At 36.3% G+C, this 14,311-nt stretch overlaps 1 protein-coding gene across 3 annotated transcripts in view; it reads left to right on the top strand.

Annotated features, from left to right (window-relative positions):
* Positions 1-14,311, top strand: part of ESRRG (estrogen related receptor gamma) — a 129,457-nt gene that overhangs the window by 75,601 nt on the left and 39,545 nt on the right. For 2 of the 3 annotated variants that reach the window (XM_026088835.1, XM_026088834.1), the window contains 2 exons: positions 2,679-2,789; positions 7,234-7,395. In XM_026088835.1, the coding sequence (XP_025944620.1) occupies positions 2,679-2,789; positions 7,234-7,395 (273 nt within the window). Of the gene's footprint in view, positions 1-2,678; positions 2,790-3,830; positions 3,837-5,731; positions 5,744-7,233; positions 7,396-14,311 lie in introns of all 3 variants that reach the window. The other variant, XM_026088836.1, reaches the window with a different exon arrangement.

The following is a 14,311-nucleotide window of genomic DNA, read 5'->3' as shown; positions in this document are numbered from 1 at the left end:
GATTTTCACATTAGAATTTGAACTAATTATATTATAGATTTATGTAATTTTAAAATAGGTGGTACCGTTATTGACCAGTTACTAGAATTGTAAATTTTGTGCATTTTAAAAAAAAGTGTAGCTATGTTTACAGGTATAGATATGTATATATGTGAGTGCATGAATCTGTGTATAATTTTGCTATTATGACATTTGTCTGTATTTCCATTGAATATGTGAATGTCTTGAATGTGTATCTCAGCAAATGCAAAGGAGGTAAAAAATTGTTCATCTTGGTAGATTTATATTATTTTAATTTAAGCTTCAGTTCCATTACTTTTTGATTAAACATACTTCTGTCTGATGCTATCCATCTTTTATCACTATGAAATCTGCTCCCAAGCAGGAAGAAGGATGACATCTGAATTATGCAGAAATCATTTTCTATCTATTTTTCTTCAAATGTTGGGCTATCTTTTTCATAATCCCACCAATCTCATATGTGCCTTGTTCTAATCCTCTGCCTTTTTCTGAATATTCAACTATCAAATCTTGGTCTCTTGCTGTATGTTTTCATGGCAATGTATTGTCTTGAATGCCATTTTCTTTAGGTAGAGCTGAAACTCCCTGATTCAAGGATGGAGGACACTGAGTTACCATTAGCTCTGAGAAGTTTTTAACTAATAGTTTTGAAACATATTGTTGTAGTTCATGCATTTCTGAATATAACTTTAAAAACAAACAAATATATCCATTCTCTGTTGACTGAATCACTGTGAATTTATACCAAATAGCTTAGACCAGAAATCAATCACAAGTGTGGTAAAGATATAGGTAAATGCCATAAATAAGGAGATTTCATTCATAATTACACACTGACCTATTTGGATATGTGGTTGATTAGTTTTATTATTTATATGAAGTGGTTCACAAAAGTGAATTGGTATGGTACAAAGAGAAATGTACTTCTTGTGTTTGGGAGAAGAAAATACAGTATTTACAGTACAGTGAATGAAATTTCACTATTCAATACAGATGATTGCTATCTAATTTGCTGGTGAGCAAGAAGTAGTGAGTATTCTTGTATACAATTCAATGTTTTACAGTTTTACATCGGCTGTGACCTGAAGCCAAATAACTGTCATGTTATTAACCTTTACAGCTATGAACAGTCCATTTAGGCAAATGAGAACACGATTCATACAAAGCCTCCGCTTTGAGTACAGAATCAGATCTTTAAACTACCGTCTTCCTTGAGCCAGTCAGAGTGTTCCTGTGGGTTAGTTTCATGCAAACTCTAAAAGCAGTAGATATAACAAGAAAAGAAAAAAGCAAGAAATAGAAAAGAAAAAGAAATGAAAACAAAACAAGACTTGGCCTTGGATTTTTCGCTTTTTGTTTTCTATCAAAACCCGGTCAATCCTCTTCCTTCTTTTGTTTGAAAGAGGAATGAGAGATCTTTCCTGTCAGTTAGACTGTGCTGCCAGGGCAGGTTCATGGGCAACACATAAATCCGTATTCTTCATGCCTTGCTCATAAACTGTAGCTTCTCTCAGTGGTGGCTTTTATGCATTCCAGAAGCCAGTTCTGGAGTTATTTCCTGAGCAGAAGAGAACAGGGGAATGATATAATAATGGAAATGGAAAAGATAAATAGAGGGAAGAGAATTAAAGTAGACAATGAAAAGAGAAGTGAGAAAGTGAGCTACACTTTAATACATCACTCGCATGAATCATTGCTACATAATGTTTCTTTGCATAATTGTATAGTTAAGTCCATGTCATCAGGGACATACTTTGCACTTAGTATCCTGTTGCCCTACATGTGTGCTGAGTTTTTCAACTTCAGTGATACGCTACTGTTTGGTTATACTGATATTCTTCCTAGTTGTCTAGAAATCTGTCTGTGTGGAAATAAAGAAGGAAATAAAAACACTTAATTGTTTTATAGGACCTACCATCCTTTCTTTCCCCTCCCTTTTTTATTTTCTCTATGAGAGCAGCCACAGCCTGTTTCAGGAAGGTGAGCTCCTATATATCTATACAATACAGTTATCAGAATGCTTTATTAAAGCAATGAGCAATTTGGAAGTAGAATGCAAATGTTAATTCATCATTGCTGACATATAAATGAACACCCATACAATTTCTTTCAAACCCTTGTGAACCGTTTCGGGTCTTTAAATCACATATATGTTCTTATTTTACTAAGGGCACTTCCTTTGTGTTCTCTGGCCATGTAAATTAAAAGCATTGCTTTTGACTATCTAAACTGTATTCAACACTAATTGTTTATAAAGTTCTCATTCTCTGTAATTCTCTGCTCATGATGATAGCCTTGTATATCCATGGTGTTTATTACAGCTTTGAACAGGATCCAGCTTCTGCTAAAGAAGACTTCAGATCAAACTCTTTCAAACAAAAACTAAACTCATTAGCTGTTATTAACATTATGTTAAAAAAAAACCCAAATGCTTTTAAATGAACAGGAAATTATGTTGTGAGCTTAGTCTTGCACATGTGAAAATCTAAATAGCTTACAAATACTTTTAGTACTGTTTTCTATTGTTTTTTTAATTATTCTTTTGAAATAAACATGCATTTAAATAAATCTTGGAAGGCGGGAGATAGGAGATTGTTACCTGAAAGACATCCTCAAAATATATTTAATTCCATGTTTGCTTATTTTTCCCAATGTAGGTGTCCGCCTAGACAGAGTACGTGGAGGTCGCCAGAAGTACAAACGCAGAATAGATGCAGAGAATAGCCCATACCTGAACCCTCAGCTAGTTCAGCCAGCAAAAAAGCCATGTAAGTACATCAGATATATCATCTTTTCTTTGAGTACAAGGCATGGAATCCTAGTCCTGTTCACTAAGTTCCTTCTGACTGAGGCAGAGGTTTGATCAGAAGATGCTACCATGAGGACATTTAGCTGTGAACATACTTTGTTTTAAATGTGCTCATCCTTTCTCAAGCAGAGTTAAGCAAAGAATATTTTTACAGGTGGAGGTGTATAAATGCATGGGTTATGCAGTGCAAATTTTACATTTACAGGTTATCTTTATTTTTAGTGGTACATAAAATGATTCATACTGTGATCATTAGTTCATTGGAGCTTCTAGTTTCAGATTTCACAAGAAAGTGATTTTTGTAGTTTTCACTAGCTAAATGAGTTTGACTGCTCAGCCTCCCAATGAAAATACATTAAGAGCCTCATTAATTTATACCTGTAGAAGGTTAATACACTACCTAGCATTAGATTAAAACAGCAATATGCCACACTAATAACAAGCATAGATTGGTAGTTCTGGCTCTGATACCTTTATAAGCATTATGAGGCTTTTTGTTTTGCTTTTTTTAATAATGTCCTTGATTGTATCTTGTCAGGCTGAAATTAAAAGAGAGAGAGCTGATCATCTCATTGCTAAAATACAAGTTCCATCCTCTTTGCGATTAACTAAAAATAGTTAGGGGTTTTGCTCTGCAGCTTATATAAACTCAAGCAGCGACTGTACTAATTCCATGAAGTAAATTTAATAGCATTATAGCTGTAGTGCAAGAGCCTAGTGTATTACCCTACAAAGGCAGAGGCTCCTTATCAAGTCCATGTAAACTCCTCCAAATTCAAAGCAGAATTCACACATCCTGTCAAGAAGGTTAATTTGCTATTAAAACAGAGAAATAAGCCAGAGAAATAAAGGAGAGAAATTCCTCCTTCTTCCCTTTCGCTCTGCTCGCTATGCCTCTGACAGGAAAAGGCACTGCACATGACAGTTCAGGGCTCTTGACAGTACCTGGCTGCACGGAAAATGGGATCTGTTTCAGTTTGTGTTCCCCAGTAGGGGACAGTGCTGTGTACAATACGTTTGAGCATATGGGGAGCTGGAGAGCACATAAACAGACTTTGAACTGTAAGTGAAAGGGCATTCTAGCTATGTCAAAGAAAAAACAGCCAGTTTTTACATAAAATTAAGGCTTAAGTGAACATATGGCATAGTTTCCTTTTGCCTTTCCAAAAAACATTATGCTGATTATATTCCTTCAATTGTCCAATCTGGCATCTTCTGCTCAGCCTACATAAGCTGTCCTACCGTTCTGTAAATACAATCTAGGGCTGCACTAAGCAGATTTTGCACATTATAATAAAAACTTTCTGATAATACAATAAAATTTAATAAACTAATGCTTAATTTCATTAGAGGTTTAGTTTTCCTGGGTGCACAGATTGTCAGTTTTTCATTTACTTGATATTGTCATTGAGTCGAAATGTTGATAGCCTAACATACCAAAAAGCCAAGACCAAAACCGCAAAAATAAAAGAACCCAAGCCTTTTAATATGAGCAGAGGTTGATGCTGTTGTGCTGAAATACAAGCATCTCTCTGTAAACCCGAGATTACTGCAAAGTGGTGCGTTGCATTACCTTTAAGAAGATAACTACACCGATTTCTCTAAGCTACGTTTGTCCGAGATAAACTAACCTCCTTATAAATCATTACTCATTATCTAAATGCCTCCCTTAATTTTCCTTAGCTACTCCATTTACAAATATTTTTGTAATAAGCATTTATAAAACTTAATTTTGGGATCCTGTCAGATAAGTGTCAAGAAGCACTTGAATCGGTTTTGTGTGGAAGTAGCCTGGGAGATTTTCTGGACCCTGACTGATAGTTTGTGTATAACAAAGGCAGAAGAATGAAAATTGGGTTCTATTGATTCTAATTAGGGAAACATTAAATAAGATTTACCTAGAAACAGTGCTCATGGCTATTCAATTTCCTGAGTGATGGGGCTTTCTGAGTACATTCAGAATTTTCCTATGCTGTATACTAACACATGCTCCAATACATGTAGCTTTTTTTCCCTATAGTGAAAGAACTGGCATTTTGAGGATATTTCCTAGACCTGCTTGTGGTCTCCATAATAATTTCCCAGCTTCACCACAGAATCTAATAGCCTGCATATAGATCTTGTTGATCGTGAAAATAAAGTAATTTTTGATTTTGTGAATCATAAATCAAAATATATAGTATTCCTGAATCATCTGCAAAAAGCCTTTGATGAGGAAACTTATAAAAAAAGGAAGGAGGCTTTTTTGGCTATTTCTTCTGTCTGTTTGCAGGAAGAAAACAGAACTTGGGGACATGAGTGGTTCTGCATTCATTTATCATTGGGTAAAAAAGTTTAGGTCCTCATCTATATGTGTTTTGATATTAAGAATATCTACTTTTTTTATCCCATTTTTCAATACATACAAAATACTGGAGTTTTGGAAGAAGCAATGTTTTCTTTTTTCACTTAGAAATATGGAATTTTCTGTGTGAAATTAAAAAGTATATGAAAGACTTTAAAAAATAAAAAAGTATGTGCAAAGGCTGTTTGCCAATATAAGTTAAAAGTACCATCTGTCATCTTTAAATAAGAATAGAATTCTGCATTAATCAGTTTGATAATCAGTAGAATATTGAGATCAAGAATTATTCATTTGGCATAGTTCCTACAGTTCATATAAAACATGACTGTATCCCCTTGTAATAAAACACACTTGATGTGATGGTTTCCAGTTGGCTCTTGTGCTTATTTTATGAAGGACTAACATATATCACAACTTCTGACACACAGATTTGGAATAAGGCAAAAATTCTAGTGACAATAGATCAGAATCAAGGAGTCCATGTCACAAAAGAGCAGTAAAGATTCAGAAATCAGAAGCAAGTGAGTATATTATGGAAATCTGGCCTGGGCTGGAAGGGAGCCCGTGCGGTGCTCGTGGGCAGCTCACAGCCCTGCTCTCTTCCACTGCAGTTCCCCTAAGGGAGGGCAGTGTGACTCCCTCTCCTGTGACTTCCCCCTGGAAAGGGGCAATAATACTATTTCTAATGGCTTTCTCTGCAGTCAGAGAATACTTAGCACCTTCTCCCAGTGGATTCCCATTTATATCAAGCTGCATGACTCTTTCGCCTAAGGAAGGGAAAAGATTAGTGTAAATTCACTAAAGGATGTTTGTTTGTACTTTAAATTCTGGTGGTACGTTTGTGGTATAGCTACCATGGCAAAACGTGTGTAGGCAAGAAGTATAACAATATATATATTTTTAGGAGCCTCAGTGAATTAGTCCTTTCCGCATCATTCACTTTGAGTTCTTAGAGTAACAAATCAGGCTCCTGTACAGAAATAAAATATTTCTCTTGTGCCTCCATGTCAATATAATGCTCATTTAATGTTTGTCCTACTTATATAATACAGATTAGCAACACTGTGCAGTAAATCTCCAGGCTCTTTTACTCTTCTTTTTTCACTTTTCATTATAACTTAATTGATTATTCCAGATAGATTTCTCACAATCCATCTGAATGAAAAAGTAAATATTAAACACATAAATGAAAATGTTATATAGGTAGAAATAACAAATGTGAATATGATAAATTATCACTCTTTGCAGAAAACCAGTTTTCTCAGATAGGATCTCCATCTGTTGTTACTTTCTTTTACACTCTTTCATTGATTTTAATAGCTATTCCTGACCGGAAATGCTAGGAGACCCCTACTTCATTTTTATACTTCAAGAAGCTAGTTTTATACATGATTCTAAATGTGTGTGTTTCACAGAAGAACAAATATATGATAGGACCCTTTTTTCTTACCAGATAGGCACCAAGGAGTACAGATTTATTGTTAACATTTTAACAGGCAGGGTACATGTAATATAAGATATATGGGATGACAAGCACTGAGAAAGTCCTGAGACCATTCTGTTAGGACAGTTTAACAGTGACATCTGAGACAGAGAATGGCAGCTGGAGTCACTGACAGAAGTTATAGATTTCAGTGATTCACTAATTGCTTGTGGTATTTACTTGGTCAAAAAATATATCTGCTTTTCTTTTGCAAGTAATTAAAGAAAAGCAAAACTCTTCTATCTGTGCAGTCCAAAATACATTATAATGCATGAAGATTTTTCTGTAATGATTTTATTCCAATATTAGGAGATGATCATGTATTTCTACATCCCATGAAATTTATTTTCTTAAGAACATAATGTCTGAGCGTTGCTCTGTGCATGATAAACATTTTTAATGGATCAGATTTGTCTGTGCTGTAACTGCTTGTAGAAGCCAATAGTGTTATAGGAAGATTGAATTAGGTCCTGTATCTTCAGAGAAATTCTTATGCACTTTGAAATAACAGTCAACTGTTTGAGAAGTAGAATGATACTACCGGTGATCTTGTACTGTTCTGGCCCATTTTTACAGATAACAAGATTGTCTCCCACTTGCTGGTGGCTGAACCAGAGAAGATCTATGCTATGCCTGACCCCACTGTTCCAGACAGTGACATCAAAGCGCTTACCACTCTTTGTGACCTGGCAGACAGAGAGCTGGTGGTTATCATTGGATGGGCCAAGCATATTCCAGGTACATACAGTATTTATTGCAAATAAATGACATACAGAAGTCCTCACATGGATTATTATCTTGTGGTAACAAAGATGATTTGTTCTCTCATTACAATGCGTAAAGTTTTCTTAAGGCTGCGGATTATTCACAGGACATAGGTTAGACGATAATATTCTTACCTTGGAAGCAATATTATTCTTGCTATGCTTGTTACTGTGTTATTAAGTTTTACATACTGCTCACTGAATCAATTTCTTTTATTAAGATAAACCTGCATTGCTGTCTAGAGCATTAGCCTGGTATGAAGGACAGTAAGCTATCTTAAATTCTCCCCTTTGTACTCCTCTGATTCAGCAATAGCTGAACATAAGGCTAGTTCTTCTCTTCCATAAGGCACTAACTTAGACTGACTACAGAGGAACTAAAAATTCAGTTGTATTTTGGCATGGCACAGAGCAGTTGTTCTCTCCATTGACTGAACAAGTATGAGAACTCCATTGTGTGAGTTCAGGAGAAAGAACTGGATTCTACCTGAGGGTCTGTTCCTACAGCTTAACAGATCCTTGGTCTGCAAGAAATGGACTGGGGTCTATGTCACATAAATGTGTTACTATAGTTAAAGCTAACTGGCACCCTTGTTAGCAAGAAAAGCAGGGGATCATCAAAAGTAGTCTCTCAGAACAGAAGATGAGTGATTTCTTCAGATGACATTTGAAGTATGGGCTTTTTTCCACAGTGCTGGGGTATTTGCACTTGCTCTGTGGGCTAATACTCAAGCTTGTAGACAGGGTTTTCAGTCTCACCTTTCACAAATGGTAAAGTCGCACAAAAAAGTTTGGAGTTTTTATTGTTTTTTAAGGTATTTTTTTAGTGCAGCACATGAGCAGGCATGTTTGTGCAATTTTGTAAACTTGTTAGTTTTCTAATTTCCATAGTGGAGCCTCACCAAACATAAGAATTGATATCCTTTAATTCCTCTGAGTAATACAACATCCTTATTTTAGATGTTATTTTGGGATACCTTAGTATTAATCAATAATCCAGTCAGTTGTCTATTTGTCAAAGTTAAAAAATACGTTTTATTTCTAGCACCAGAAGAAATTGCATTATTAGTCTTCTACTATTACTGTCAACAATACAGTTGAAACAGCCCGAGCACTGAATCTTTTTTATTCTTCAACCAGAAAGCACAGTGTCTATATTCCAATCTTTCACTTTGTTGCTAGGATTCTTGGGCATTTAGCATTGTACAAACATTAACTTTAGGTAAGAATTGCTTCTTCCTATTTCTTTACATTGCGCCAAGCACTACAAGGCCCCACTTCTTATGGTAGGTGCTTCTGGGTCATCGTTGATAAATACAAAAACTACCAAATAATAAAAAAATAATTTGTATGCTTATGGAAATTTATTTTACTTCAGGGGAGAGACAGCAACCTACAGATTCTAAAACAGTCATTATGCCACATAGTTGAAATTTAGTTGTTATCTATACCACAAATGGTGTATAAATAAGCTTTGTATCACAAGCAATGTTTTTCTGGTACAGTTAACTTATTTCTGTCTCCTTAAACTAGTTTGTCTTTATGCTTTGAATGCTACAGTAATTTCTTTAATCAAATTGATGGAAGTCCCTTTCCCAGCCCACACTGAAACCAATTTATTGGTCATGATACGCCAGCTATGTTGCTAACAGTCGTAACGAACTGTCAGGCAATATCGCAGTGAAGCTAATTTGAAGTCATTAGGTGTGCAGCGTTCAGGCAACAATTTGTTACAGTGGTTAGGAACACAGCTGACATTTCTGAATGGCTTTGTTCAGAGCAGTTCTAGATGAGCCCAAGCAAATTGTAAACTAATTTAAACATCACTCTATATTATACTAGCTACTTTGTCTTACACTGGTTGCTAATAAAGCACCCCAAATTAAGTCAAAATGAGTTAAATAGGTGAGTTTGCATTTCATCTTTGAAAGATACCTACATTAGTTTAACCAAATAGAGTAGTGCTCAGAGAAGTGGGTCACACTCCACAGTAGTTGCGGRGGAGCTTTTATCAGTTTGATTTGGGAATATGTTGCATAGCTTGGATTTGGCTGGGGGGGGCAGGGGAATGGGAAGAGCAGAGGGATGGGACTGAGCAGTCTTTAAAATGATTCAGTGGCTCTGGTTACTGTGAAAAAGCTATTGGATGCCATGAGCTGGCACTGAGAATTTAAAGCCTACAGTCAGAGGAACACTGCTGTCATGGGGCAGCCCTTTGTTATGAGGTAAAGTCAAAAGCACACCTGCCATGGTAAAGTTGCAGCTTTCTAAGACTGCTCACCTGACCCTGTTTAGGAATGGGAAGAATAGGAAAAGGACTAAAGAAGAAACAAAGGCAATCCTTTTGTAAGGCTTCTGGTAACAGAGGGCAGTGATAAAATCTACGCTTGCTGTCTTTTGATCACAAAAATCAAAAAGCAAAAGGGCTTGACATGCTAAAGGGTAAATGTGAGGAGCATTCGTAGCTTGGTTTTGAGTGATGAAGTACTGTTGAACTTGGACTGCCTAAGCTCAGCTAATGTCTGGCACAAAACAACTTGTAGAAAAGCCTAGAATGGTGCTACCTGACTGTTTTCTAAGACAACAAATGTTACCATAGGCACTAATATAGCAGGGTGGAAAAGTGGATGAGTTAGAAAAGGGGTGCAAGTTGCCTGAAAGTTCTGTGTAGCTTAGTGGGCCAGGTAAGTCCTTGGTGCAAATCTCTTGGGAGTCAATTAATTATACCAGTAGTGAATTTGTACCTAGCACAGCAAATCAGCAATACTCTTTCTTTACTATAGTGATTTTTTAAGCTTCAGTATAATTAAAGGCCCTCACATATCAGCTGCATAATAACTAATAAAGATCTTGCTATAAAGCATTGTAATTCAAAGTCAAACATATATTTGTGGAAGAAAACAAAATTTTTTTTGCTCTTCTAACAGGGATTCTTTTAATGAGATTATCTCTTAAAAGGTAATAATGCAATATGCATTCTTTCCTGGCCAACCATTATCCTTTGCAGTCATAGCCTAAAAATTATTTTAAAATTATGCAAAGTTCAAATGCTTTCATAAAATCATTAGTGTTTTTGTGCTATTGGAAACATTTTCAGTCCTTGCTTTTATTGAACAAAAAGTGGATGCCATCTACAAAAGAAAATATTGAAAGAAAAATATATATAGAAAGGCTTTATCAGTAAATAGAATTAGTCTCCTTGCATTAATAAATCAAATAAATGGAAAGTGTGTTGTTATGAAACATGACCATGTCTTATCTGAAGAAGAAAAAGATCGCAATGGCATTAGGAAATGCTTGACTTTAGTTAGAGCAGCGTAAGGGCACAAGAACAGATGATGGTGCCCTAATAGCCCTTTTTAAGAATGACAGGGCCCCGCCATTAGCATCCTTTTATATCGTTGGAAATTGCTCATGCCTCGCTTTTCTGGTTCCTATCTGCCTGACTTTTTTATTTCTCTTTCAATTGCATCCGCGCTCGGATAAGCGCATGCTAACACAATATGATTGAGCTGTAAAATGGAACGCTGTCGCCTCTAATCTCTTTTATGTAGATATGGAGGTACTTCCACACTCCACTTCATTCTCTCTCCATTGTTGGCCTTTTTAGAATGTGTTGCCGAGTAATGGAGGCTCAGTCAAATATTAGAGATAGGTTTCACAGGGTGTGATAAGAAGATTATCAGCCCAGCAGTCAGATCTACTGTTGTTCTTTGTGTCAGATTAAAATATTCCTATGTACTGTAACTTCGTTAGCAAAATACTGAAGATGCTTAGGGAGAGACTGATACTGCTTCATCTCCTGTTTGATGAGACAAAGCCCATATTAACTGACCTACATAAATTGTAAATATATTTACAGAGCCTCTGCAAGACTTATTTTATTTTATTTTATTTTATTTTTATTTATTTTTATTTTATTTATCTCTTAAATAAGAGACAGCTGCTAAATTCAATATTTACTGGTGGTTGAGTTTTCCACCCTTTGCTTGTATTTTTGGGAGGGTCTATTTTATTTCAGGTATATTTAATAATTAAATTCTTTTCCAGTGTGGGGTGGGATTCTGCTGATGTCTAGTCACAGTTTCAGGGTCATTTAGGCACCATTTCTGTAATGTAACTGTCTCATTGGCATTCAGCAAAAATATGCAATGTTCTTTCATATTAAGTGGAGGCAGGAAGCATTAAGCTCTTAAAAATGTGCATAACAGGAAGCTAAAGGGACAAAATGTTCTCTAAAAAATTTGCATGCATGAAAAAACATCAACCAGATCATAGAAATCAACTTTTTGCACTTAAAATGAAAAATTTGTTTGGAAAGAGTAAATCAGGCTAATACATCAAAAATAACTAGTTACATTATTTAGTAGAATAAGCCTGCTTGTCTTCAACTGTGTCCACATTTTGCTAGCGGTAACAGTGTTCAAGAAGGGGAACAGTTAGAAACTGATACTACCAGTGGTGCTAGTATGAAAAAGAAAAGAGGACATGATTTTGATGGAGCAAATCCAAGGATGTTTTGAACATTTTAGTGCTAATGTTAATGTTTTATGAAACATTATTGTTCCAGTATACTCTTTGTAGAGGACAATATTTAAGCTTTCCTTTCCAAAGCAGCTCTCAGGGGTATAGTTTAACATTCTAATACTGAACAAGAGCATGACTTGCTGCAGAGTTGTCATTTCTAAAATGCCCTTTGCTCATCATATGTTCCAGAAATACCACCCAATGTAGGTAAAAGTACAGAGAAAAAGTGGACAGTAATCACTTTGGGGAAGCTAATTTTCAAGAAAGCATAGGAGCATGCATACATGGTATGTGCATGCAGGTATGACTTAGGTGCATACGTACTTGTTCCCATGCACATAGTTGTGTATATGTGTATGTGTCTGTATCGTAGTGGACATGTAGCATGTGTTTAAATGAGAATGAAAAAGTGCTGAATGTTATTTCATGGTGGCAATCATGTCTGTAGGACTTTGAAGATGGGCTGAAATCTTGTTTTAGAACTACCTGGTGTATAAGATCACATATCTTTTAGCTCTAGTTAGCATCCTGTTTGTGCCCAAATCCTTCTCTGAGTTGTCATTTGCGCAGCTAATACAGACTTTCAGCTCTGCAAGGGGAATAGGTGTCTTCCTGTATGTCTGTACCATGCTGCTTGCTGCTGTAAAATTACTTTATTTCTGCTAAATTTGAGGCCTTCTGTAGTGTCTTCTGCTGCTAGCTGAATTTGGGACCATTTCTGACAACACGACCACTCCTGCAGCTGTCTTAGAGTCCACTGTCACAGGGTGCCTGTCACTCCAGTGACAGGTGGACATGTTCATGTGACTGTAACATGGAATGGAGTATGAGCTCTTTCATGCTAAGAGGTTTGTAGTGATAATAACTTGAGCCTCCTGAGGAACCAGGACATCTTGCCCTTTATCGCTGTTCTGTCCTGGACACTTTGCAGGTTCTCTTTGCCTTCTGTCTATCAAAACCCCACTATCTGCTCTTCTCTTAACTCCTTCTACAGACATGCACTAATTATGGAAATCAGACATGCTCTTCCCTGTGACGGAAACGTTCTCTAGCTCACAACTTGTACGACTTGTGTGCTCTGAGGGATGCCGTTCCCCAGGCCTTACAGGTAGAGATTCCAGCCAAAAGGCTTCTCAAAAACTGCAGTCTTCCTTGACCTCTGTTACTAAATTGTACGATAGGGGAGATCAGCAATTGACTATCAGTTTTATCTTTGAGCCTTAGCACAGATGAACTGCTAGACACTGCCAGTGTGTAGATCACTCCACTGATTCAAGCTGCTCTGAGCAGAGTGGAACAACAGTGTATTAAAATGCCAGCAGTTCATCTATCCCACTGTTTTTTACATGAGTTTTTTTAACGTCAGTTGAACTGCTAGGAATGATGTCTTTTTTTCTTCCTTTTTTTTTTCTCATTTTTTGTAAACACCTCTAAGATAATACCACAGAGGTGTACGTGATTTTGCAAGGCTGGGAAGAGGTTGGATTGAGGTATGAATGGGGGTATGAATCAGCATGTCCACTGTATTTTCAAAACAAAACAGGAATATGCAGTGTGGTAGAAGGTAGTTATAGAAAGGCCCATTTGTTTGTTTTAAAAACAATATATCCACCTGAGATGTGATGGCAGACTATTCTTGATGGATTTGTTACTGAAGTCAGTGACAAAATTTTTGCTGAGGTCAGCAGGAAAAGGAATATGCCCTCTGTGCAACTAGAGATGCACACACTCTTAGTGTGTCTGTTGATCAGAAAAGACTGGTTCCAGCTCATGATTGAGACAGACAGCCATGGAGAGGTGAGGAAGTTACTGGTACTACTAGTCATACCTCTTCTGGGGTAAATAGAGCACTTTAGCTTCCAGAATAGTCAATTCTGGCATCCTTTACTAGCATTAAATTAACTGAAAAGAAGAAAATATATTCCCCAGCATATAAACATACCATCATGTAGAAGTTATACATTAATATAAAATAAATGTGCAGTAGGACTGAAATGGTATTTTTACAAAACCATCCACATACTGGTTTTGATTTTAAAATCCCTATCTTTTTTTTTTTTTTTGGAAAAAGCTTGTTTAAGAATAATCTTCAGCAAAAGTTGTCTCAAACTTATGTTTTACTTAGTTTTTTTAAAAAATTGAATCCTTCATTAAAATCAGTTTCTCTCAAGATCAGAATTAAACAATGACTTTACATCTTTAGGAAGTCCACTTTTTATTCTTATACAAGTACCCTCTTCCTGTTCTTTCTTTCCTGTTGACTATCCCTCCCCTCCACCCCCCCTCCACTTTTTTTAAAACAGTCTTCTCCCTCCACCTGTGCCCTGAACACACACACACACTACACTGTCTGGTTGTTGCAC

Source organism: Apteryx rowi, unplaced genomic scaffold, assembly GCF_003343035.1.
Source record: "Apteryx rowi isolate R43461 unplaced genomic scaffold, aptRow1 scaffold_79, whole genome shotgun sequence".
In the NCBI taxonomy this organism is placed as follows: domain Eukaryota; kingdom Metazoa; phylum Chordata; class Aves; order Apterygiformes; family Apterygidae; genus Apteryx; species Apteryx rowi.
This window is presented reverse-complemented; position numbering and strand designations above follow the sequence as displayed.